This window comes from Symphalangus syndactylus, chromosome 6, assembly GCF_028878055.3.
Source record: "Symphalangus syndactylus isolate Jambi chromosome 6, NHGRI_mSymSyn1-v2.1_pri, whole genome shotgun sequence".
Lineage (NCBI taxonomy): Eukaryota > Metazoa > Chordata > Mammalia > Primates > Hylobatidae > Symphalangus > Symphalangus syndactylus.
Window position 1 is genome coordinate 52615432 of NC_072428.2, and position 26882 is coordinate 52642313.

The 26882-nt window shown below is 48.1% G+C and overlaps 3 protein-coding genes and 1 long non-coding RNA gene across 23 annotated transcripts in view; 2 read left to right on the forward strand and 2 right to left on the reverse strand.

Annotated features, from left to right (window-relative positions):
- LOC129484569 (leucine-rich repeat-containing protein 51) overlaps nt 1–3270 on the forward strand; it is a 29364-nt gene extending 26094 nt beyond the window's left edge. The window contains exons 11-12 of the mRNA XM_063641265.1: nt 1557–1753; nt 2247–3270. Coding sequence (XP_063497335.1) covers nt 1557–1753; nt 2247–2567 — 518 coding nt within the window. The 3' untranslated portion in view covers nt 2568–3270. The remainder of the gene's footprint in view (nt 1–1556; nt 1754–2246) is intronic.
- ANAPC15 (anaphase promoting complex subunit 15) lies at nt 1–6451 on the reverse strand. Of its 17 annotated transcripts, none has more exons than XM_063641286.1 (7): nt 6397–6451; nt 6137–6253; nt 5108–5162; nt 4823–4952; nt 4193–4252; nt 3737–3874; nt 1–1238 (listed from the first exon to the last, which is right to left on the reverse strand). In XM_063641286.1, the coding sequence occupies exons 4-7, from the start codon at nt 4940–4942 to the stop codon at nt 924–926; spliced, it is 633 nt and encodes a 210-aa protein (XP_063497356.1). In that variant the 5' UTR covers nt 4943–4952; nt 5108–5162; nt 6137–6253; nt 6397–6451; the 3' UTR covers nt 1–923. The 17 variants fall into 17 exon arrangements, with proteins under 17 accessions (XP_063497356.1, XP_063497353.1, XP_063497352.1 ...); XM_063641283.1 differs by having other exon boundaries at nt 4823–4947; nt 5078–5162; XM_063641282.1 differs by having other exon boundaries at nt 5078–5162.
- The window catches only part of FOLR3 (folate receptor gamma), a 24769-nt gene continuing 4305 nt past the window's right edge, over nt 6419–26882 (forward strand). Inside the window, exons 1-3 of the mRNA XM_055282807.2 lie at nt 6419–7417; nt 8700–8848; nt 24728–24962. The gene's annotated coding sequence lies outside the window, so the exon portion shown is untranslated. The remainder of the gene's footprint in view (nt 7418–8699; nt 8849–24727; nt 24963–26882) is intronic.
- LOC129484586 (uncharacterized) overlaps nt 19922–26882 on the reverse strand; it is a 54836-nt gene continuing 47875 nt past the window's right edge. For 2 of the 4 annotated variants that reach the window (XR_010121335.1, XR_010121337.1), the window contains 2 exons: nt 24383–24579; nt 19922–20149 (listed from right to left, as the gene is read on the reverse strand). This is a non-coding gene — a long non-coding RNA (uncharacterized lncRNA). The remainder of the gene's footprint in view (nt 20150–24382; nt 24580–26882) is intronic. The other 2 variants (XR_008658469.2, XR_010121336.1) reach the window with 2 other exon arrangements.

Below are 26882 nucleotides of genomic sequence, written 5' to 3' on the forward strand. Positions count from 1 at the left end.
TTTATTCAGCAAACATTTATTGCCACCTCTTTTGTATTAGGAATGTGCTAGGTGCCAGGGAGAGGGGTAGAGGCCACAGAGATGAATGAGCCACAAATGCTGGCCTCAAAGGAACCATAATACACAGTGGAATAACCATCTCAGCAGATAACCCATAGCTTTGTAATTATCTGTCTCCACATCTTTCTTCTCCACCATGGAGGCTTCCACATACCATTTAGGGTAGCTGTCTGCCTGGATTTATCTCAATCCCAGCATAAGTGCTTTTAGGGTCTTAAGAAATTCGGCTATGTGGTGGCTGGCGCCTGTAACCCCAGCAGTTTGAGAGGCTGAGGTGGGCAGATTGCTTGAGCTCAGGAGTTTCAGACCGGCTTGGGCAACATGGCAAAAACCCATCTCTACAAAAAATACAAAAATTACCCGGGCATGGTGGCACACGCCTGTGGTCCCAGCTACTTCGGAGGCTGAGGTGGGAGGATTGCTTGAGCCCAGGAGGCTGAGGCTGCAGTGAGCTGTGATTGTGCCACTGCACTCCAGCATGGGTGACAGAGCAAGAACCTGTCCCAAAAAAAAAAAAAAAAAAAAAAAAAAAGAAAGAAAGAAAAGAAAAGGAATTTACTGGTTGGGCACGGTGGCTCATGCCTGTAATCCCAGCACTTTGGGAGGCCAAAGCAAGAGGATCACTTGAGCACAGGAGTTAGAGACTAGCCTGGGTAACAAAGTGAGACCCCCGTTTCTACAAAAAATTTAAAAATTAGCCGGGTGTGGTGGTGAGTAATTGTGGTCCCAGCTACTGGAAATGCTGAGGTGGGAGGATTGCCTGAGCCTGGGTGGTCGAGGCTGCAATGAGCCGTGATCACGCTACTGTACTCCAGCCTGGGCAACACAGCAAGACTCGGTCTCAAAAATAAATAAATAAAAGTTCATCCAATTCCAAGATCAAATACATTCAATGAGCAATAAAAGGGGAATGAAACTACAAATTCTAACAGAGACCTCATAAATCTGAAAAATAAGGTGGTTGTTTCTGCCTGGGACTTCATGGAGAAAGAGCAACATTTGAACTGAATCTGGAAGTTCTGAGTTGGCCAGGCAGATGGAGATGGGGGTGGGAAGGGCAAAGCCAGCCACATATACACATGTGGCATGAAGGAATGAGACAGCATGATGGATTCTGGGCACAGTTGTTTGGGATGGCTGTGATACAGGCCACAGGTGGGAAGTACTGAGAGATGAACCTGGAAAGGTAGGATAGGATCAGGTCCAAGGTCCTGAATGCCAGGCTGAGAATCCCAAGTTCAATCCCAAAGGCCTTCAGCTCACAGGAGCCAAGGAATAATAAGGTCAGATTTGTTGGAAAGATTCCAGGGCTGGTGTGAAGACTACATTGTAGGAGACGGGGACCAGGAGGGCAGCGGGGGCTATAGTACAAGAGACAGATGAGACCCCAGCTGGTTGGGAGCTGCAGTGAGGCAGGTGGGCATTTGAGATATCTTTCTATCAGGGGCCCTGCATCCATCTCCCATGTCTTCTGCAACAGCCATCTCCCCTCATAGGTCAGATCCTGATGCGGCTGGTGGAGGAGAAGGCCCCTGCTTGTGTGCTGGAATTGGGAACCTACTGTGGATACTCTACCCTGCTTATTGCCCGAGCCCTGCCCCCTGGGGGTCGCCTTCTCACTGTGGAGCGGGACCCACGCACGGCAGCAGTGGCTGAAAAACTCATCCGCCTGGCCGGCTTTGATGAGCACATGGTCAGCCTCCCATCTCCCCAACCCAGATTTCTGTCACCCCAGGCCTTGCCCTAGCCAGACATCCCTTGTGAGGGACTCCCATCTAAGGAGAAGGAAGCACCTCCACTCTGGGGACTGTGATGCTGGATGGTGTGTGAGCTCCTGCCCTCCTGTCCCAAGTCATCTGCACATTATTTTCTGCCAGATGACAAAAGAAACAGCTAAGAGGAAGGTCTCTGGAACCCAGCAAATTTGGGTCCAGCTCTTACTCTGCCTCTTGTTAGCTATGTGACCTTGAGCAAAGCATGCATCCTCTGAACCTCAGCTTCTTCACAGGCAGAATGGAAATCACAATACTGATCCTGACTTCTTAGGTTCTGAGGTCAGAGGAAATGTGAGAACACTCATGGGGAGCTAAGCCAGGACCTGGCATGAAGTAAGCCAGATTCTGGTGGGGTCTTGACTGGGAGAACAATTCCCCCCACCCTCACCTCCAGCTCCCCCATCCCCACAGGTGGAGCTCATCGTGGGCAGCTCAGAGAAGGTGATCCCGTGCCTACGCACCCAGTATCAGCTGAGTCGGGCAGACCTGGTGCTCCTGGCACACCGGCCACGATGTTACCTGAGGGACCTGCAGCTGCTGGAGGCCCATGCCCTACTGCCAGCAGGTGCCACTGTGCTGGCTGACCATGTGCTCTTCCCTGGTGCACCCCGCTTCTTGCAGTATGCTAAAAGCTGTGGCCGCTACCACTGCCGCCTCCACCACACTGGCCTTCCAGACTTCCCTGCCATCAAGGATGGCATAGCTCAGCTCACCTATGCTGGGCCAGGCTGAGGTCCAGGCCCAGGGGTACTTAGTGATGCCCACACCCACCTCCACCCCCACCCAAGCAGGGACCTCAGAATCCCCTCCCTTTCCTGTTTGGGGCCTTGACACATGCTGGGCTCAGGGCTAGGGAGTCTCCCTTCCCACCTCTTACCCCTTTCAGCCTCTACACTGACCTCAAGTGTCAAGTTCTATCAGGCTGCTTGATCTCACTAGGCCCCCTCTTTCCAGAGAGAACCATGGACAGCAAGAAGCCTGAGCTCCCGATCCAGCTCTGTCACTGATTTGCTGAGTGACTCTGAGGGAATCCCCACCTTGCTCTGAGATTTAATCTTCTCTCTTAACACGAAGGAAGCTGGATGGGAGAGCTCCAGGGGCCTCCCAGTTCTCGGCCTCAGAAAGCCTCCCATCCTCAGCCCATGCCATTCTGGGTGGGATCAGAGGAAGTGGCAATGAGTTAGACGCCCTGGAGGAATAGCTGGATGCAAGCTGGGCCAAAGAAAATGGCACAGAACCCTGGACCCAGGGCCAGGGATGCCCTGGCCTTCCCTAACTCTGGCCCACCTAGCCAATTAGGCATGGCTGATGTCCCTTGAGTGCCCTCTTCCTAAAGCCCAAAAGAAGATGCTGGACTCCCTGGGCCCCACCAACAAATAGGGAATAGACATGGGGGGAAAATCACTCCTTTGTCTTTATTAAAGAAACTTAGAAAGAGACCAGACCTGGCAATCAAGGGGTGAGGTACTGGCCAGGAAGGTGGAGTGGGGCTCAGGCCCTGGGGATTTCAAGTGCAGACTGATGGCCTGGGAGGGGCCAAGGAGACCAGATCCTGGCAGCAGCTGAGGAGGTGCCCAAGGGCACTTTCAGGCACTGGGGCCATCAGCTGGTTCTGTGGGCAGGGGTTGGGGGTTGGGATGCAGGGTGGTTTGGGTGGGCCTGGAATCTCCCTGAGGCCACCCTGCCTTGTCTACCTAGATCATCCACTGGTCCTGATCCTGTTCGTTGCCTTCCATGTCCACCTGGAGAGGAGGCTGGGTGTGGGTGGGGAGGGGCCTCAGCCAGCCTCAGCCCCAGATCCTGCCCCTGGCTGGATCCAGGGTTTCTGTACCCCTTGGCCATCAATTGGGTCAGGAGCAGGGGCCCAGGAACAGAGGCCCTCCCTCATACCCCTTGCCTACCTCATTGACCTCTCCATCATCCGGTGACTCATTATAGTCATTCATCTCGTCCATGTCCTGCATGTCCTCATCATCCTCTGAGTCCTCTTCACTATCCTCATCATCTTCATCATCCTCTTCTTCCTCATCATCATAGTGCTGGTGGGCAGGACAGAGCCTGTAAGCCCTACAGGCCTGCGTGGACCAGTTCAAGAACTGACCCACTTGAGCCTCTCTCTAGGGCCAATGAATGACCCCCCACCCCCTGACCCTCCCTCCTTGAGTCTAGCAGGCTGGTGCATGTTCTGCAGGACCTTAATGCTAGACCCAATGCCCACCCCTCCTATCTCCCCTTTTTGGCCTTTACCCAGAACTGAGAACCACAACTGCTCTGGGTCAGAGACAGGACATTCAGAATTAGAGCAGAGCCTCGGTCCACTGCGGCCCCCACACAGGCCCCACCTGATAGCCACTCACCTCTGAGGCTGGCTTGCCAATAGGAACCAGGTTGTTGTCTTTCTCTGCGATGCTTTGGAGCTGTGGGCAAAGGCACAGAGGAACAAGGCCAGAGCCCAAGTAGGGCAGATCAGGGGCATGGGACTGTCCCATTCTGCCCAGAAGACAACCCACACGTGTTGGAGAGAAGCTTCCACCCAGTTCTCAGGGAGATACAATCCCTTTCTTGTCATCTGCCATTTATGAACTTGATCCAAATACTTAAACTCTCTGAGCCTTGTTTTTTTTTTTGTATAATTATGGTGAAGATGAAGTGAGAGACTTAGCAGCCTAGAAAGCATCATCTGCTAGATCCTCAGTAGTCAAAATTATTTCCTATGCTTTAGGGAAAAGAGCTTAGGCTGAGTGTCAGCAGCCTGGGCTCTAATCTGGCCCAGAAGTCACATGGTACCCCTGTAAAATAGGGTACCACAAGATGAGAACCTTGGCTCCCTGGCTCCCAGCCTGATTATTCCCAGCTCAGGGCAAAAAGCTCTTCCTGGGTAGATTTCTGGAGTAAGGTTGGGTCATGGCCCACTGAAGGGGGTCTCTGTCTGTGCTGGGGTCTCTGTCTATGATGGGGTCTCTGTGCTGTGCTAGCTGCTCACTCACCCAGGCCTGATGCTGCTGTTCCTGCTGCTGCAGCTCTGTCTCTTCTACACAGGGTCGATCCAGATTAAACCACAGTGTCTCAGTCACACGAGGGAAGAGTGAGGGGAACAAAGTGGACATGGCTCCTAGACTGAGGGAAAGGGTCAAGTAAATGTGTTTTGCTTTGTTTTCATTTTTAATTTGGTTGTAATTTGATTTAGGGATAGGGTGGAAGACAGCAGGAAAGCAGCCCCTCCCCCTAGGAATCAGACAGACCTGGCTTTGAGTCCTGGCTCCACCACTTACTAGCTGTTTGACCTTGGCTGAGTCACTTAACCTCTCTGGGCCTCAGTGTCTTCATCTGTAAAATGGGGATAATAACAATTATACCACTGTCAAAGTTATTCTGATAATTAAGTAAATAATGGATAAATAAAGCTGTTGCAGGCTGTTCAAGGAGGGACGAGAATGGGAGTCAAGTGTAGGGATAAGAATCCAGAATGCAGACTGGCATTATGAAATTATACAAAATTAGAGGTAGCAGGGTTCTACTGAAACTATCCCTACCTCCTCCACACACTAAAACCTGCTTTTTGACCCTTTATGATGGCCCATACCACACCCACCCGGTGTCAGAAATTTAGGACACTAACGACCTCTCATCAATCACAGCCAAATGTCGGGGTGGAGGGATTGTAGCATATGCAAGCAGGATTCAGCAAGACATTCTAGGAGGCATGAATAAGTGGATAAATAAGTAGATGGAAGATTGAATGGATGAACTAACATTATAAGGGTACAATCAGCTTTGAGCGGCTGAGGGAGCCGACCAGGAGTGCCAGATAATCTGAATTAAACTGAAGACACGCAAACTGAGGCCCAGCGACAGGCAGAGACCGGCTTTAGGTCATACAGTGAGTCGGGGCTTAGAACTCCTCCGTGAAAGGGATGAGCAGGAGAAAATAATCGATGCCTGGTCCTGCTTTTGTCTTAATTTATCTGACCGACCCAGGGCCAGCCGCTGCCCTTCTCTGTATCTCAGATTCCCAACCCGCGTAATTAGGCACGAGGGCAGACACCCTCATGTCCAAGAAGTACTGACAGGCCAGAGATCTCGGCTCCGAAAGCCCAACCCACCGTCGCAAAGCCACCGCCCATTCTTTGCTCATTACGATAATGACCATGCAGTTGACCAACAGAAAGTAAGCAGGGCGGGTCTCAGACAGAAATTTGGCCTTATAGGGTTGCTAAACGCGAAAAAAGCGGGGCCTGGGCAGGACCAATTAACTGAAAGAAATGCTGGGTGACAGGAAGTGACACCAATGAATGACGGACCTTGTGTGACGGGGTGAGACAGTCTCGAGGAAGCAGCCAATGAGCTGGAGCTCTTTAAGGGTTACCGACTTTCAAGATGGAGCTCCTGGGGAGTCGGGTCAAAGGAAATGGGTTTCTCTGGGGGAAGAAGGAATGAAGGGGCAAGGAGACGGTTGCAGCCTTGCCTCTGTACTTACCGCGCCGGGAGGCTGCTGCCGGCGGCGACCCGGAAGCGCTTCACCCAGCCTGAGCGGAAGAACCCACCAGAATCCGGGACTCACCAAACGCATGCGTCCTTCGTCTCCTTTTGTTTTTTTCCCCCCCCCTCGCTCCCGCCCACTAAACCGGATGTGGCGTTGACCTACCTTAGTCACATTGTTAGGGAAGGAAGTGTGCCGCCCCTACCTATCTGCCCCGCCTTGAGTCTCAGCCAATCGGCCTCTCCATCCTGGCCCCACCACTACGGCTCCGTTTAACCCCTGCCCCTTTGTTCCCAGTCACCATTTGCTTGTTAACCCCTTCTGAAGAAGTGACAGCAACCTTTTATTGCGAGGGCGATTCGTCCTGCTGCATCCCAGAAAACTAATCTTGTTACTACTCCAGAATTGCTGGTTGATGTTACGCCCCTCCTGTCTGTGTTCTCTCAGCTTCAGTTTCCCGTTTGAGCACATTCATTCTTTTTAATTTTTGCTCTGAACAAAAATATTTGAGTTACAATATTACTATATTCCAGGCCTTGCTAGAAACTGGGGATAAATCTATGAATATGGTCGCTTCCCTGGAAGACCTCACAGTCCAGGGAAGCCAAACCCTGCAGACATGCAGTAGACTTAGTGGTCTCTTAAGGTTGCCTGTTGAGTTCTGACATTGGAGATTATGTACAGACTTGAATGACTAGTCAGCCTCGGGCGCAGCATTCTGTTGCTAAGGGAATCAGCTGCCCTCCTCAGGCCTGGGCCAAGTACCCTTAGAGATCGGCCTCGTCACCTCTCCCATTCCTTTGCTGATACCTCTGTTCTAGTAACCTCTGACTCAGCTTCCCCTTTAGAGATACTCATGCTTTCTGGCAACAGAGGTCCTTCAAACCCAATTCCTATTAAACTCCATCACTTACCAGCCTCTTCCATGGACAGCAGTCGTCCGCATTTCCAGTACTGTCCTGGCCAGATGTGTGAGTTTTGGCAATTCCTTTTCCTCTCTCTGGACTCAGCTTCTTTGTCAACCAGCATCATAATCTCTGCCCAGCCTTCCTTCTATCCTGGGCTGATGTGAAGATTGGATAAGAATTGTTCAAGAGGTAGTGTACTGTGCATATTGAATGTGATTATATTGCCAAATAGCACTGTTTGTTATAGTTTTTCATTAAAGAGTAAACTTTGCCTCTTGGAAATGACTACCTTTTTCATTCATTCAACAAATACGTATTGAGTGCCTTAGTATATGTCCATCACTATTCTTAGTAGTGGGTATACAGTAGTAAACAAAACAGACCAAAAAAGTCCCTCTTTTCATGCAGCCTTCATTCTGAGAGAGGTAAACAATAAAGAAGATAGATAAATAAAATATGTAGTTGTAAGATTGCAGTAAATAGGAGAAAAAATAAATCTGAGAAGTGGGAATAAAATATTTGCAGGGGAGCTGTTTTATTTTAGTTTGGGGGGCCAAAGTCACTGGGGAGGTGACTTTTGAGTAAAGGTTTGAAGGAGCAGAGAGCCTTCTGATATTTGTGGAAGAGCATTTCAGAGAGAGAGAATACAAGTGCAGAGGGCCTAGAATGGCTTGGGCATAGTATCCTCTAGGGAGAGTAATAGGTAGGAGATGAGGAGTTGGGGAGCCAGTGGAGGGTTGTGAGCACAGGGTCCACATAATCTGGGATTTATAGTTTAACTGAGTTACTCTGGCTGTTCTACAAAGAATAGACTGGGGGTAGGGGAGACAATGGCAGAAAAGGGAGACCATTTGGGAGCCTATTATGATAATCTAGACGTAGTGGATGAGAAGTGGTTGAATTCTGAATTTATTTAGATGGCAGAGACTACAAGGTTTGCTAACATGTAGAATGCCAGAATAAGAAAGGAGCCACGATTTTTGGGCTGAACAACTAGAAGATTGGCGTTGGCACTTTTTTGAGATGGGAAAGACTGGGGAGGTGATGAGGGTTTTTTTGTTTTTGTTTTTTTTTGACAGGGAGCTCAGGTTTGAGTGTGTTGAGTCTGAGATGCCCATTAGAGTAGAGATGTTGGGGCGGCAGGAAGGCATATGAGTCTGCAGGTCAGGGCAGAGATCTGGGCTGCATAGATCATTTGGGAGTCATTGGCATATAGATGGTGTTTAAAGTCATGAGACTGGATGAGATCACCAAGGAAGTGAGTGTAGATGGAAAATAGTTTCCTCCAATATTCAGAATTTGAGGAAACTAGGGAAAGCAGCAAACCAGATGGAGAAGGAGGTCCAAAAAGATAAGTAGAAAGCTGGGTGAGTTGATGGTAACTTGGAAGCCATGTAAAGGAAGGGTATTAGGAGGAGAAAATGGTCTACTACAGCCTCATTCTGTACAAAATTGTGCTTTTATTTCCCCCAGCAGACTAAGCTCCTTGAGGGCAGGGACTGAATGGTTACTATGTCCCCAGGGCCCAGCATGACCTTCTCCTGGATTCCTCATCTTCCTCCCATGACCTGTGTCTCCATCAGTTTCTCCTCCGGCATCTTTTTCTTACAGGATTCTTACCTCAGGTACCGTTTGCCCCGTCCTTCCTGATAATTCCGCCTGCTGGAAATTCCCTAGTAACAGAGTTTCTTTTCAAGGTCATCAGCCAGGCTCAGTAAGTCATGATGACTGGTTAGCTGGTGACATTTATTGAGTACCAGCTGAGTGCCAGACACCTTTCTAGGCCCTGGGGACAGAGGGGAAGCAGAAATAATTCCTTCCCTAGAGAAAAATAGAGTATAGTGAGTACTAAGACAATTATAGACAATTATAGACGAGGGTAATAAATGTTAAAATCAATATATGTAGAGAATACATGAGAACACAGAGGAGGGATTGATGAATGGGTTCTGGACAAACTAAGTTTAGACTTTTGTTCCAGAAAAGGAAACATTTGAGTGGGCCTTGAGGGATGAGTAGGAGTTAAGCCCACTGGTAGATAAGTGGGAAAAGAGGGTGCACAAAGAGGCATATTTCATTCAAGGGCATGTTTGGAGAACATTGAGAATCTGGGCAGAACTAGATATGTGGAGTGGAGAGAGATGAGAAAGAATGATAGGGGACCCAGATAGGGAAGGTCTTTGGTGGCCCTATATGGAGTGGATGGGATGGGATCTGGGCATCTTGGGTCTCACCTTTGTCTTATTGCTGACTTGCTGGGGACCCCAGGTAGATGTCTCCCCATTCACAAGCTTCCGTGTTCTCTAACATAATATCCTAACCATGTCACCAGCTCTGATGTGAGTCCCTGGAAGGGATTCCCCGAGCTTGACCCTTTCCATTCTTAGATTTTTACATTTGCCTTATTTGTGATTTATACAAACCAGGGCCTAGCAATGGAAAGCAGGAGCAGGATGCAGATTTCTCAACAGAAATCAATAAATCCAGAGCCCAGAGGCTGAAGATGGAAACCATGACTCTATGCAGAGAATTCTCTAGGATCCAGGAAGGGCCACAGTTGAGTGGTGTGAATTCAGTGCTAGTGAAAGCTGCTTACTCATTCCTTCCATAAACCTTGAGGAGCATGGCTGACCCTGGTAGGGGACAGAAGAGAATGTAACAGTCACAGTCACTACCTTTCATACATATGGAGGGATGGTTGGTCTCCAGAGGGTTTTCCCACTCATAGTCTCCACTTATCCTTAGCCCAGCCCTGGGAATTCTGCCTTCATTTAGCAGATGAGGAAGCTGAGGCTCAGGAAAGTAAATCGGCTTGTCTGAGTTGAAGCTACAACTCAAGAATGTCAAAATCTTGCATTGTTCCACAAATCTTCCTTGTGGGCTGGTATGTGTTTGCCGATGGGGACTCACAGAGGAATCCGATTTGAGTCCTAGTCCTCTGCAACTACCCAGTATGGTGTGGGTACCAGACTAATGCAAGTCATTAGGCCGTTGAGGCCAGATCTCTGTGTGATTCATCTGTATTTCCCCGGCACCTTGCACAGTGTCTAGCACAGAGTAGCCACTCAACAAATGTTTGTATAAGATGGGTTTGTTTCCTTGGGTCTAATGGAATTATAGTTCACATGATGAATGGTATAACAGGGATAGGTTCTAAAAAAGAGAAAAGTGGGAATGTTAAAAAGAGAAGAGCAGTGTGGGAGGGGAGGTGGAGAAGCCTCCTCAGAGAAGATGAGACCTTGCAAGAGGAGTTAGGAAAGAATATTCTAGTCAAGAGCAGACAGCATGTGCAGAAGTGCAGAGGCCTGAAAGGGTGTGGTGTGCCCAGGACATGGCATTGACCGAGGGCCTGTTGTGTGGCCATCTTGGTGATGTGCACTGTGAAAGAAACAGGACCAGGAGACAGTACCCTGTGCTTAAAGGACAAGGCACACCCTTGGAGGAGGACAGGGACATGCTGAGAAAGGCTTCCTTGAGCAGGGGAGACTTCTGCTGGGTCTTGAAGGATGCTTCATAGTTCGAGTCAGAGAGGAGGAAAGAGGAAACCTCCCAGGTGTGAGAGGCCTCCTTAGGCAGGGGCTGTGGTTGGAAGGAATGAGGAGAATGCCCAGGCAGGAGAGCGTGGTGTGTGGAGGGCAGGCTGGTCGGGTGGGAGGGGCTGGAGAGCTCCACTGGGTGGGCTAGCTGAGGGAGTGCACCTTAGTGTGGAGTATAAGGCTTGTTCTGCCTCATGGTCACTCAACACCTCATTTATTTCCCATCATTGTGGCCTGCCTGGACCTGACTCTGAGTTTGGGATGGATAGATGCGTTGGAAGGGATCTCTGTGAATTATCTTCCAGTTCCCTAGAAAGCCAGCCCCAGGAGAAGTGCTCCAGCCAGGTCCCTATTTGCATGATGGTTTTGCATACATTTGCTTACCACAAGTATATGATAAGGTTTCCTCACTAAGGTTTAATGGGCTAAGGTTTCCTTACTCTGACTATAGCAAAATAGACGCAAAGTTTGAAGAGAGGCCCTCTGCATTGGAGGCGAAGGCTGAGGAGACACAGACCTACACACACACACACACACACGCACACACCCCTTCACTTTCATGCAGAGGTGGTAGGCAGAATGAAGGCTCCCCGGAGATACCCGTGTCCTAATCCTATGGTGTCTATCTTACCTGGCAAAAGGGACTTTGTAGATGTGATTAAGTTTAAGGACGTTCACATGGGGTGATTATCCAGGTGGGCCCAATCTATTTACACGAATCCTTAAAATCAGATAAGCTTTCCCAGCTGTGGTCAGAAAACAAGACGTGACAAGGAAGAAGCATCAGAGAGATTTTACATTGCTGACTTTGAGGATGAAGGAAGGGGCCATGAGCCAAGGAACACAGGTGCCCTCTCGAAGCTGGAAAAGGCAAGGAAACGGATTCTCCCCTAGAACCTCCAGAAAGGAACAAAGACCTGCTGACACCCTAATTTTTTTTAATTTTTTTATTTTTTTGAGACAGAGTCTCGCTGTGTCCCCCAGGCTGGAGTGCAATAGTGGGATCTCGGCTCACTGCAACCTCTGCCTCCCAGGTTCAAGCGATTCTCCTGCCTCAGCCTCCCAAGCAGTTGGGATTACAGGCGCCCACCACTACGCCCAGCTAATTTTTGTATTTTTAGTAGAGATGGGGTTTTGCCATGTTGGTCAGGCTGGTCTCGAACCCCTGACCTCAGGTGATCCGCCTGCCTCAGCCTCCCAAAGTGCTGGGATTACAGGCGTGAGCTGCGGCACCCGGCCCCTGACACCCTAAACTGAGACCCATGTTACACTTGTAACCTACAGAACTGTAAGTTAATAAGCTTGTGTTGTTTGCTGGGCACAGTGGCACATTCCTGTAGTCCCAGCTACTCAGGAGGCTGTGGTAGGTGTGTTACTGGATAGTGCTCTGTAATTTCAGGCTCTTGGTGTCCTGAACAAAGAACTGGACCAGACACACACAGATATTAAGCACAGTATTACACTCTCGAAGGGGGAGAGTGGACTGACCTCTGGCAGATGAGATCAACATTAGTTTTGTGTACTCTGGGTCTTTGTGTGTGTGTGTGTGTGTGTGTGTGTGTGTGTGTGTTTCTTCTCTTCCCAAGGCTGCTTAATCTTTAGCCAGTGTCTGCCTTTTTGACTGATAGATGTGTTGCTTAGTTACTTTGGCCCTTGTGTGTCACCTCCATCCCATAATTTTAAGTACATGAGTGATTTGCAGTCCATATGCATGAGCTTCGATGAACTAATTACCATACGGGGTCATTTTAAGGATACTTTTTCTCTTTAATGTGCATGCCCATCTCTGAGGAGCTGCCCCCAACAGGTTTGGTCCAGATTTAGCCTACATGGGGGCTTCTTTCTCACTTTTGTTTTGGCTGTTCTGCTTCTTATCTTGCTTCTTGCTCACCTGCCCCTTCACCTGGCTTCTGCTCCCTGCTTTTATTCATTCTGCCCTTGATCCAAATTTTAATCCCCTTTGCTATTCTCCTGCTATATTTTCCCTCTTCCCCTGCTTCAGGAGGATCGCTTGAATCCAGAAGTTTGGGACCAGCCTAGGCAACAGAGCGAGACCTTGTCTCAAAAATCAATTAATTAATTAATTTGTGTTGTTTTAAGCCACTTAGCTTGTGGTAGTTTGTTATGGCACCAATAGAAAACAAATGCACAGGTACACACGTATATCCTCCCACCCGATAGACAACCACAGTCATACACACTCAGGCAGACACAGGCAGGGAGACCCAGGAACATCAGCTGGCCCTAAGCGGGTGCTGGGGAGAAATGAAGCTTCAGGTGTGTGCTGCGGGGTGGGGTGGTAAGGCCTGCTCCTTGGCTGGTGTGGAGAAACTTTGCCCACATTTCTCAGTCTTAACTTTGCTCTGCTTCCTCTCAGTCATTTTTTTTTTTTTTTTTTTTTTTTTTTGAGACGGAGTCTCGCTCTGTCACCCAGGCTGGAGTGCAGTGGCGCGATCTCGGCTCACTGCAAGCTCCACCTCCCGGGTTCACGCCATTCTCCTGCCTCAGCCTCTCCGAGTAGCTGGGACTACAGGCGCCCGCCACCACGCCCGGCTAATTTTTTGTATTTTTAGTAGAGACGGGGTTTCACCGTGGTCTCGATCTCCTGACCTTGTGATCCGCCCGCCTCGGCCTCCCAAAGTGCTGGGATTACAAGCGTGAGCCACCGCGCCCGGCCTCCTCTCAGTCTTTGCATCATACTTTTAGCAACCTTTACAACAACATTTTGTCCTAAACACTGTTGCAAATACATGTATGAACCTCAAAGACTATACTAAATGAAATAAGCCAGTCACGAAAGGACAAATACTGTAGGATTCCACTTTTCTGAGGTTCCTGGAGAAGACAAATTCAGAGACAGAAAATAGGATGGTGGTTGCCAGGGGCTGGGGAGTAGGGAGTTATTACTGTTTTGGTATTTTTTGTTTTTACAGATATTCTGTTTCTACTTAAAGAGTTATTACCGTTGACCAGCCGGGCACAGTGGCTCATGCCTGTAATCCCAGCACTTTGGGAGGCCGAGGTGGGCAGATCACGAGGTCAGGAGATCGAGACCATGCTGAAACCCTGTCTGTACTAAAAATACAAAAAATTAGCTGGGCGCGGTGGCGGGCGCCTGTAGTCCCAGCTACTCAGGAGGCTGAGGCAGGAGAATGGCGTGAACCCAGGAGGTGGAGCTTGCAGTGAGCCGAGATCACCCACTGCACTCCAGCCTGGGCGACAAAGTGAGACTCCGTCTCAAAAAAAAAAAAAAAAAAAAAAAAGAGTTATTACCATTGACCATGAACAACACAGGTTTGAACTGCATGGGTCCACTAATATGTGGATTTTTTCAATCAATCACAGATAAAAAATACAGTATTCAGAGGATGCGAAACCCACATATACGAAGGGTGGGACATCAGTATGTGTGGATTTGGGTATGGGGGGCTCCTGGAACCAATCTCCTACATCTGTTGAGGGAGGATTGTATTTAATGGATACAGTTTCAACTGGGGAATATGAAAAGCATTCTGGATGAGCCTGATAGTGGTGGCTTATGCCTGTAATCCCACCATTTTGGGAGGCCGAGGTGGGAGGATTACTCGAGCACAGGAGCTCAAGACCAGCTTGGGCAACATGGCAAAACTCCATCTCTACCAAAAGTAAAAAAAATTAGCCAGGTATAGTGGTGCATGTCTGTGGTCCCAGCTACTTGGGAGGCTGAGGTGGGAGGATTGTTTGACCCCAGGAGGTAGAGGTTGCAGTGAGACAAGATGGTCCCATTGCACTCCAGCCTGGGTGACAGAGCAAGACTCTGTCTAAAAAAAAAAAAAAAAAAGAGTTCTGGATGGATTCACAACAATGTGAATGTACTTAATGTGAGTGTACTGAACTGGACATGTAAAAATTGTTAAAATGATAATTTTTATTATATGTATGTTGTTACAATTAAAAAAAACAACTTGTAGATTAGGCACCATTTTGGAGAATGGGTTCAGGGGAGCCTCCAGTCAAACTTCCCACACTGCAGTGCAGCTGGAAACTCGGTAACTGGTTCTCTGACACCTCCCCGCCACTCCCACCCCAGTGCCACATATCCCCATCTCCATGCCCCACTCCAGTCCAGAGCCATCTATCTCCTGGGCTACTGCAATAACTGGCTAGCTTCCTGCCACACCACTACGAACCATACATGGCTGCCTAAAACCTTTCCCTAGCTTCCCATTGCTTTTAGCCTGTGAGTTGAAGTCCTTGCCAGGCAAGATCTGGCCCTGCCTTCCTGTCCACCCTCATCTAGAGCCAACCTTTTTGCTTTCTGCACCCCAACCACACCCCAACGGTTTTGCAGATCTTCAGACCCACTAAAACATGTTCTGCCTCAGGGCCTTTGCACAATGCTCCCACTGCCTGGGCCGCTGTCCTCCTTCTTTACTGGGTCAGCTCCCTCCATTTTGGTCTCAGAGAGGTCCCCCCTGCAGCCCCAAACCAGATTAGCTCTGGTGCAAGGAGCACTCTTCCACAGCATCTTCTCTTTTTCTTATAGCACCTCACCTAATACATACACTCACACACACATTTATGTGTGTGTGTATATGTGTGTGTATATATATATAAATATATATTTTATATGTATGTATATAATGTATGGTAAAATATATATAACAAAAAATTTACAATTTTCACTTTTTTTTTTTTTTGGACACTGAGTTTTGCTCTTGTTGCCCAGGCTGGAGTGCAATGGCGCGATCTTGGCTCACCACAACCTCTACCTCCCGGATTCAAGTGATTCTCCCACCTCAGCTTCCCAAGTAGCTGGGATTACTACAGGCACGTGCCACCATGGCCTGGCTAATTTTGTATTTTTAGTAGAGACGGGGTTTCTCCATGTTGGTTGGGCTGGTCTTAAACTCCAGACCTCAGGTGATCTGCCCACCTCAGCCTCCCAAAGTGCTGGGATTACAGGCATGAGCCATTGCGCCTGGCCAATTTTAGCCATTTTTAAATGTACAGTTCAGTGGCATTAAGTACATTCACATTGTGTGTAACCATCACTACATCCATTCCCCAGAACTCTCATCTTTCCCAGCTGAAACTCTGTAATTAAACAGTAGCTCGCCACCCAGCCTCCCCAAGCCCCTGGCACCCACCATTCTACTTAGTCTCTATGAATTTTGACTACTCCAGGTACCTTAAATGGAATCATACAGTATTTTTCTTTTTATAATTGGCTTATTTCACTTAGCATAATGTCTTCAAGGTTCATCTACGAAGCTGTTGTTGCATGTGTCAGAATTTTCCTCCTTTTTAAGGCTGGGTAATAGTCATTTGTACATATCACATGTTGCGTATCCATTCATCTTTCGATAAACATTTGGATTGTTTCCACTTTTGGGCTATTGCAAACAGTACTGCTATAAAAATGGCTGAACAAATACCACTTATTTTAACTATACATCTAATTGTGTGCTTATTCGTTTAAATTGTGCCTCTCGTCCGGGAAGAAGTGAGGAGCGCCTCTGCCCGGCCGCCCCGTCCGGGAAGAAGTGAGGAGCGCCTCTGCCCGGCCGCCCCGTCTGGGAAGTGAGGAGCGCCTCTGCCCGGCCGCCCCGTCCGGGAAGAAATGAGGAGCGCCTCTGCCCGGGCGCCCCGTCTGGGAAGTGAGGAGTGCCTCTGCCCGGCCACCCATCGTCTGGGAAGAAGTGAGGAGCGACTCTGCAGAGGAGCGCCTCTGCCCGGCCGCCCCGTCTGGGAAGTGAGGAGCGCCTCTGCCCGGCCGCCCCGTCCGGGAAGAAGTGAGGAGCGACTCTGCCCGGCCGCCCCGTCCGGGAAGAAGTGAGGAGCGCCTATGCCCGGCTGCCCCGTCCGGGAAGAAGTGAGGAGCGCCTCTGCCCGGCCGCCCCGTCTGGGAGGTGAGGAGCGCCTCTGCCCGGCTACCCATCGTCTGGGAGGTGAGGAGCGCCTCTGCCCGGCCACCCATCGTCTGGGAGGTGAGGAGCGCCTCTGCCCGGCCACCCATCCTCTGGGAGGTGAGGAGCGCCTCTGCCCGGCCACCCATCGTCTGGAAAGTGAGGAGAGCCTCTGCCCGGCTGCCCCATCTGGGAAGTGAGGAGCGCCTCTGCCCGGCCACCCATCGTCTGGGAGGTGAGGAGCGCCTCTGCCCGGCCGCCCCGTCTGGGAAGTGAGGAGCGCCTCTGCCCGGCCGCCCCGTCCGGGAAGAAGTGAGGAGCGCCTCTGCCCGGCCACCCATCGTCTGGGAAGTGAGGAGTGCCTCTGCCCGGCCACCTATCGTCTGGGAAGAAGTGAGGAGCGTCTCTGCCCGGCCGCCCCGTCTGGGAAGTGAGGAGCTCCTCTGCCCGGCCGCCCCGTGTCTGGGTAGAAGTGAGGAGCTCCTCTGCCTGGCCGCTCCGTCTGGGAGGTCTACCACGGAGGCCAGAAGCAATGTGGGGGCTGGACGTGGTGGCTCACGCCTGTGGTCCCGGCACTCTGGGGGGCGAGGCGGGTTGATCACTTCGGGCTAGGAGTTCGAGACCAGTCTGGCCAACTTGGCGAAACATGAAGAATACAACAGACAAACCAACCTACCAACTCAGTGACAACAAAACAGGTCTACCCTGGAGTCATACTCTAATTTTTTCTATTTTCCTCCCTTTCTGATCCTTTATCCCACTTTCTTTTTCTTCCTCTTCCTTCTCCCTCTTCTTTGTCAAATAGAGGATTGAGTTATTATCACTGATCCGTATAAAGTCCCTCTCTCATTTATTTTAACTCCCACCCCCCATTTCTATTCCCCAACTTCCCATGTGCAACCTTCCTAATATGTTTGATACGCATCTTTTTGTTTGTATGTATTTTTAGAAAATGTTTATTGTTTTTGTATGCAAAAAAAATTAATTAAAAAAAAAATTATGCCTCTCTTCCTCATCTCTGGGCATCACAAGTGTTCACCAGCATATCCTCAGCACCCAGCACAGTACCTGGGCATCAGTAGATATTCAGCAAGTATCTGTTGAATGAATGAATGAGACACCAAAATGTATCTACTGGACATATACAGTGTCTGTAGTGTGTAGGGAAGAGCAGAGGACTTGAATCTGGGGCCCAGCTCATTGATTCCTCATTGCGTGCTCTGACCTTGACCAAGGCTGTTCACCTTTGTAAACCAAAGAGTATCTGAGACAAATCTCAACCAATTTAGGAAGTTTGTTTTGCCACGGCTGAGCATGCACCCATGACACAGCCTCAGGGGGTCCTGACAACATGTGCCCAAGGTGGTTGGGGCACAGCATGGTTTTATATATTTTAAGGAGACATGAGACATCAATCAATATATGTAAGGTGTACATTGTTTCAGTTTGGAAAAGTGGAACAACTTGAAGTGGGGGTGGGGGTCTTCTGGTCATAGCTAGTTAAGAGACAACCATTTGCATTCTTTTGAGTTTCTGATTAGCCTTTCCAAAGGAAGCAATCAGATATGATATGCTTTTATCTCAGTGAGCAGAGAGATGACTTTGAGTTCTGTCTATCCTTTGTCTAAAAATTATGAGGAAGGTGTGTAGTTTTTTTTCTTTTTAATCTTAGTAGCTATTTTTCTTGGAATAGAATGTGAGGTAGGTTTGCCCTAAGCAGTTCTCAGCTTGACTATTCCGTTAGTAATTGACTTGGTCTTAGTAATTGACTTTTCCCGTAGTAATTGACTTGCCCTTAGTAATTTTGGGGCCCTAAGATTTATTTTCCTTTCACACCTTCAAACCTCAGTTTCCCCATGTGCAATGTAGGGGCACTATCAGCCCCACAGGGTTCTTGTCAGGGTCAAACGAAACAATACATGTGATAGGGTTCAGCTTCTGACCCAAGGAACTGCTCAGTGACCCTATCTAGAGGCCTTGATCTAAGTACTGAGGGAGAAAGGAGGCTCCAACTGGGGGAGCTGACTGACTGGATTCTAATCCAGCCCAAGGTCTATTACCCATCCTCTGGGGACCTTGGCTCTGTATTCATTTCCTATAGCTGCTATAACAAATTACTACAAACTTGTTGGCTTAAACCACACAGATTTGTTCTCTTTCAATTCTGGAGGTCAGAAGCCATAAATCAAAGTGTCAGCAGCACTACATTCCTTGTGGAAGCTTCCAAGAACAATCAATTTCCTTGCCTTTTCCAGCTTCCAGAAGCCACCTGCATGCCTGGGCTGGTGGCCCCCCTTACTTGCGTCCCTCTAACCTCTTGTTTCCACCTTTATGTGTCCTACTACTCTCTCTGAGCTCCTGCCTCCCTCGCATCAGGATTACATCAAGCCCGTTCAGAAAATCCAGGATCATCTCCCCATCTCAAGACCTATTTCTTAATCACATTTGCTAAGTTCTTTTGCCATATAAAGTAACATTCGTACATTCCAGAGATTAGGACATGGACACAGGTACCATCTCTCTCCCATGTGGGCCTCAGTTTAGGAAAATAAGAGCATTGGTCATACCCTGTCCTCCCTGTCACCCTTCCTCTGTGGAGTTCTACTCGAGGCAGGAATATTGGCTGGAGGCCAGAGGGTTGGGTCCTGCCTGCCTGACTACCCTAGCACCCAAATTCTCACAATCTTGTCACCAGCAGTTATAGCCCCAGGGCCTGGCTGTCCCCCAACCCATGTTCCAGTGCCCCACTGTTCCCTTCCATTTCCTGGGTGCTTCTGATGCAGGACTTTTTCTTGGACCCTTCACTGGACTCACAAGAGGGGTGCCCTGTTTATTCAGTCCACCACGCTCAATCCCTTGCAGGAGGGAGCACATGAGTGAGTGCAGGATCTGGTTGGCTGTTCCAGGTGCTGTCAGCAGCAAGCTCCACGCAGGGCCCTCGGCCAGTCTAGGTGCAAGCGAGCAAGGGCAAGATCCAGCCAGCTGCTCTGGGCACTGGCAGGAGAAATCTCCATGTGGGGCCTGTGGCAATGCCCAGGTGGGGGTGCCCATGACCCCAAAGCCCCAGGGTATTACAGTGCTCTCCTAGTTCTGCTGTCCATGGACGGTGGTGTGTTAGCAGCTCAGTTGGCCCCTTGTCTCGTCTCATGGGGTGGTTGCCCTCTGCCAGCAAGAGCAAAAAGCCAATGTGACAGCCTTTCTGGGTACCCACACTTGGTGGGTCCCGAGCCCTTGGCCAGTGTCCAAGAAGAATGAGGTTGTGCAGACAATTGAAGAATGATGAAGGTGGAGAATTTTATTAAGCAATGAAAACAGCTCTCAGCAGAAAGGGGAGCTGGAGAGGAAACAGGAAGGGCCAGTCATCTTCCCCCGAAGTCAGGCCGTCTCTTCTGTAGTCCAGCCATCTCTTCCTCAAAGTCCAGTTGTCTCCTTGAAGTCCGGCCATCTTCCCATCTACTGACTGAGTCTGGGGCCTTTATATGCACAGGACGGGGAGTGCATGCTGATTGGTTTGTGAGTATGCAAAACAGATTAAAGTAAAGACATCACTCAAATATGGGCATAACAGTGTAGAAAACCAATTAGGAAAGGGTAAGTATATGTAAAATAGGTGAAGAGTGGGGATCAGTCAGAGGAAAGCACAACAGATGGGAAGACAAGTCTTCAATCTGGTATGAGGATTTAGCTTGTAGCTTGGCTTTCAGGCTTTAAACTGGCTTTGGCTTGGAGGTGGGGTTTCACCAGGGACCAGTCCCTATTTGCCTAGGCATTTGGCTGCCTCCTGTCCCTCTCATTTCCCTCTCTGAAGAGGTACAACTACCTGTTGTTAGAATAGGGACAAAGACAATCTTAACTACTTCCTGCTGACAGGGGACACTGTTTTGGGCAAATAGCAATCAGAGCTCCCTCAGAGGCCTATCTAAGGGCCCCAGGTTAAAGGGAGCCATCATTAAAGGCTCTGTTCAGAGTTTGATGGCCTCTAAGTGAGAAGAAACAATTTGGGTTATTAGATGACGTGTATCAAAATGGAACAACAAGGGGGTAAAGACAGCTCAAAAATCCCAAGTCTGCTGACATGCCAAGATAACTGGTGGCTATAGTTATGCCTGCTAAGATTGATTTGGCTTTGGTTTGCTCCCTTGGTTTCATTTTCCCAAAAAAACCTCCAGATTATGGGCACCACATCCTATTTACTCCTATCACCTGCAGGATAATTGCCCAGAACTAGAATATTGATTCATATTTTTACATTACCCATCCCTTCTATTTCTTCTGAGCTACAGCCAGAGATCACTAGTTGGTTCACAGGAATAAGCAGGATTAATCTAAAATGTAGGCAAAAGCTTAAAAACAACTGACACTAGAATTTAATGACAAGTGTATGATAAATTTTGAAACATAATTTTTCTCTCAACAGTCCTCATTTCTTTTAAAAGAAAATCAAATAAACTTGGTGGCTTAAAACAATACCAATTAGGGCCAGGCGAGGTGGCTCACGCTTGTAATCCCAGCACTATGGGAGGCCGAGGCGGGCGGATCACGAGGTCAGGAGATCGAGACCACAGTGAAACCCGTCTCTACTAAAAATACAAAAAATTAGCCGGGCGTGGTGGCGGGCGCCTGTAGTCCCAGCTACTCGGAGAGGCTGAGGCAGGAGAATGGTGTGAACCCGGGAGGCGGAGCTTGCAGTGAGCTGAGATCGCGCCACTGCACTCCAGCCTGGAGACAGAGTCTCCAGAGCGAGACTCTGTCTCAAAAAAAAAAAAAAAAATACCAATTAGGCTGGGCACAGTGGCTCATGCCTGTAATCCTAGCAATTTGGGAGGCCGAAGCGGGCCAATAACCTGAGGTCCGGAGTTCGAGACCAGCCTGGCCAGCATGGTGAATCCCTGTGTCTACTAAAACTACAGAAATTAGCCGGGCATAGTGGCACATGCCTATAATCCCAGCTACCCAGGAGGCTGAGGCAGGAGAATCACTGGAACCCGGAAGGCGGAGGCTGCAGTGAGCTGAGATCGCACCAATGCACTCCAGCCTGGGGGACAGAGCAAGACTCTGTCTCAAAACAAAACAAAAACACAATACTTATTTAATTATACTTCAAGATTTTGTGAGTTTAATTATACTTCAAGATTTTGTGAGATTTTGCCCAAGAATTTGGGCAAGACTCAAGATTGGCCCATCTTGGCCGGGCGTGGTGGCTCACTCCTGTAGTCCCAGTATTTTGGGAGGCCTAGGTTGGAGGATTGTTTGAGCCCAAGAGTTGAAGACCAGCCTCGGCAACATGGCGAAACCTCCTCTCTACAAAAATACAAATATTAGCTGGGCGTGGTGGTGCATGCCTATAGTCCCAGATACTCAGGGAGGTTGAGGCTGCAGTGAGCCATGATGGTGCCACTGCACTCCAGCTGGGGTGACAGAGTGAGACCCTGTCTCCCAAAAATAAAAAATAAGGTAAAATAAAGATTGGCCCATCTACCCTCAACAGTTGCCTGGACTCCCTGGGGGCTCAGTCCATCTAGATGCTGGACTCGGATAACCATCTGATCTTTGATGTAGTGGACAGGCACTTTGTTCTTGCCATCATCTTTGGTACCTGAGATAGAAAGCCTTAAAGAGAGGCCACGCCCATGATTAAGTTTCAGGTCAAAACAACCAGCAAAAAGGCAATGGCTATAGTTGTAGGTGTAGCAAATCAGTGTGCCTTTTATCTAGAGGCTACTGAAAACCAGACATTCATTAAAGATATTCTGGTCACTTGGATGAAGGCTGGCCTTGGCATTCACCAGAATCTTTAGTAGAGTCTTTAGCACCATTGGCAACTCAGCCAGACCTGGCCTTGGCCACAATAGTGGAGCCTGGGATTGGAAGGCATGAATTTTATGAAGTCTATAATATCAGAAATTCATTGGTTGAGGACATACCTTTTTCTTTTTGGACCCTGTGGGCGTAATGCTATTGATACATGTGCAGAGGAGGAATTAATATGACTGTGATTGACAGAATAATTATGAAGTACAAAGACCTCAGATCTGTGATCAGCTTCCATAGAAGTATTTGCTCAGAAGCTTCTCAGAAACATTCTCATGATTGAAGAAGGCTTGAAGAGCAAGTATTTCTGTCTATGAAATCTCCTGTTTACTGTACCATAAGGACCCATCAGAAAGTAACTGAGGTAGTGCTGATTTCCTGAGCAATTATTCAGTCCACTGTCTCAAATCCATCATGCAGAATATTCACAGAGGGTAAAGTAAGTTTGACTATTATAACTACTCACTTTTTTTTTTTTTTTTGAGACGGAGTCTCGCTCTGTCGCCCAGGCTGGAGTGCAGTGGCGCGATCTCGGCTCACTGCAAGCTCCGCCTCCCGGGTTCACGCCATTCTCCTGCCTCAGCCTCTCCGAGTAGCTGGGACTACAGGCGCCCGCCACCATGCCCGGCTAATTTTTTTTTTGTATTTTTAGTAGAGACGGGGTTTCACCGTGGTCTCGATCTCCTGACCTCGTGATCCGCCCGCCTCGGCCTCCCAAAGTGCTGGGATTACAAGCTATAACTACTCACTTTTATAATTGATTTCATTTAAAGATTAATGTGATAAGTACTCTGTTTTTCCTGGGAGTTTTGTTGTAGAAAGAGGAACTGCTGTGTGGCTAAACTAAGGTTATAAGCCAAATTGTTTCCCCAGAGTTTAAGAAATACAATACTAACTCTCATGGGTTTACTAGTTGTCTGTTGCTGCATAACAAATCATTCCATAATTTTGTGGTGTATTGCTGCAAACAGTGTTAAACTAAGTGGATGAAAACATGAAAAGGATATTCACATAGTCTCAGAGTGTCTCCCTACAAGGTAGGATTACTAACAAAGGGAAACTAATAATTATATAGTAAGGAAATCTCCTTAACCCAATAATCACCAGCAATAAGATGTAGCAACCCTCATCATGTACCCCTTGATATGATACACTGACAAAAGCACCTCTCTTCTCTAATTTTCTTGCCAAAATGCATAATCTCAAGCTAATTACAAGAAAGTATAGACAAACCCAAATTGAGGGACATTCTGCAAAATAACTGAATAGTAATTCTCCAAAAGTGTCAAGGTCATAAAAGACAAAGACAGACATTGAGGAACTGTCACAGATTGGAGGGAGACTAAGGGGACATGACAACTACATGCAACCTGGAATCATGGACTGAATCCTGGGCCAGAGAAAGGACATTGGTGGGGAAACTGGTGTAAAGGGCATAAAGCTTGTAGATTAGTTAACAGTATTGCCTCAATATTAATTTCCTGATTTTTTTAAGAACTGGGCTTTGGTTACATAAGATGCCAACATTTGGGGAAGTTGCATAAAAACATACGGGAAATCTTTTGACGATTTTTTGCAGTTTTTCTGCAAGTCTAAAATTATTTCAAAACAAAAAGTTTAAAAATCAAATACACATAGTTGCTTGAAATAGTAACTATTTTATTACATTCCAAGATGTTGTGAGTCAGGAATTTGGGCAAAACTCAGCTGGGCAATTCTTCTGCAAAGACCCCCGCAACACATTCAAAAAGTCACAGGCAGAGGTTGTTGGGGGACGGCATTGAAAAGAAGAGAAAAGTCATAGGTGGGTGCAATGGAGGGAGGGCAGAGGGCTGCTGATTATGGTGCAGGACTCATCCATAATGGAGCCCTAGGGAGGCAAGGGCTTCATAACTAGACACTGGTCTTATCACCTCAGACTCACCTGTAGCAGGACCAGATACTGAGGCCAGACTGAAAATACAGGCTCTGCCTCAGGAGAGGCTCTCTACTAGCCAAGTTAATGATGACAGTATTGGAGATGTTCCCAACATCATAATGGGAAAATATCACTTCACACTACATAAGCAAAACACAGGAGGAGTGCCGGTCATCTTCCCAGGTTAGTAGCGATTCTGCTGCCTGCAAGAGTGTTGGAGAAATACAAACCAAGGATTAGGCACTTTTAACTTGAAAACATGAAGTTCTCTTTCCTAACTTTCTTTGTTTCTTTATTTTTTTTCTTCTTCTTCTTCTTCTTTTTTTTTTTTTTTTGTTGTTGTTGAGACAGGGTCTCACTCCGACAGTATAGTGGTGCCATCACAGCTCACTGCAGCCTCGACCTCCAGGGCTCAAGCAATCCTCCCAGCTCACCCTCCCAAATGGCTGAAACTACAGGCTTGCACCACCACACGTGGCAATTTTTGTGTGCAGACGAGGTCTTCCTATGTTGCCCAAGTGGTCCCAAACTCCTGGGATCAAGCGATCCATCCACCTCAGCCTCCCAGAACACTGGGATTACACGTGTAAGCCACCACACCCAGCCCACTAATTTTTTTTTTTTTTTTTTTTTTGAGACGGAGTCTTGCTCTCTCACCCAGGCTGGAGTGCAGTGGCGCGATCTCAGCTCACTGCAAGCTCCGCCTCCCGGGTTCACGCCATTCTCCTGCCTCAGCCTCTCCGAGTAGCTGGGACTACAGGCGCCCGCCACCACGCCCGGCTAATTTTTTGTATTTTTAGTAGAGACAGGGTTTCACCGTGGTCTCGATCTCCTGACCTCATGATCCGCCCGCCTCGGCCTCCCAAAGTGCTGGGATTACAAGCGTGAGCCACCGCGCCCGGCCAGCACTAATTTTTTTTATAACGGCTAATGAAATAGTTTTAAGTTTAGACCGTACAAGGCATAAAGAAATAACTTTAGTTATGTTATCAGATGTACAGTAATACTCAAGTGTGCAACTGTGGATAACTTGAGTTCATGAGGTTTTTGTTTTTTTGTCAAAAGAATACATTTATAGTGAAACTACCCAAAAAAGCAAAGTACAGAACAGCATGCTACCATTCGTGCACAGAAATGGGATATATATGGTATAACTGCATCGAATTTACTGGACGTATGTCCAGGGACCAGAACTCTTGGTGGCTTCATGTTCATACTTTTGCAAGCACATGTATAGTATCCTTAACTTAAATGTACCGTTGTATACATTCTAGTGTTATCAAAATTTACATACATACTATCAAGTCAGAGAAGTCATTCTGTGTCTTAGTATTTTCACTTCATATTTGGTATATTTATGTATGTATACACACATACCTATATATATTTAAATAAGATTTATAGTCACATGGTCCAAAAATCAAAACAATGTGGAGAGGTTTACAGAGAAAAGTCTCATGCCTAATCCTGTTCTCTTCTGCCAGGTGACCATGTTATTAATTTCTTTTCATACCTTGCCATAGAATTTTCACCTGCAAACACAGATATTCTTTTCTTTTTTAATGACAGAGTCACGTTCTGTTATCCAGGCTGGAGTGCAGTGGCGTGATCTTGGCTCACTGCAAACTCCTCCCAGGTTCAAGTGCTTCTCCTGTCTCAGCCTCCTCAGTAGCTGGGATTACAGGCGTGTGCCACCACACCCAGCTAATTTTTGTATTTTTAGTAGAGATTGGGTTTTATCATATTGACCAGGCTGATGTCGAACTCCTGACCTCAAGTGATCCGCCTGCCTCGGCCTCCCACAGTGCTGGGATTACAGGCGTGAGCCACCACGCCCGGTCAACACAGACATTCTTACTCCTTTTTTACAGAGAATTTTTTTTTTTTTACATAGCATTTTTTTGCACCTTTCTTTTTCCACTTAACAATGCACTTGGAGATTTTTCCATATTTGTACATCAGGAGCTTTCTCTTTCTTTGTTACCACATTAAATTCCACTGGGTAGATGTACCATAATTTAACTGGATCCTTATTGAAAGACAATTGAGCTGTCTCCTAGACAAAGCCTTGTGCACCTTCCCTAACAGAGGGTCTAATCAAGCAGGCAGGATGGGGTTATAAAGTAGGTAGGGAGGTGGGAGAGACTCCACCTTCCCAGGTGGGCTGAGAATGGAGGTAAGGCCCTGCAACAGGACAGAGGGAAAAGTGGGGATGAGAGATGGGAGGCGAGATAGCTCCCACTGTTCTCGCTCAGCCCCCTCCTCCATTTGCCGCTGACCTGTTGGCCTCCCCCAACCTCTGAGCCTGCCTCTGCCTAGGTAATTTCCCAAGACCCAGGAGGGGTGAAGGGTGAGGTGCGATTGCCCCCACCCCCTTGCCTCCCGCAGCATCTGCTCTGGGACCATGAACAATAGCTGACAGCTCCATGGCCTTTGCTGTCCCCATCTCAGCTTCCCTGGGCATCTAAACCTCAGCTGCCCTGGGGTAAGAGAACAGGCTGAGGAA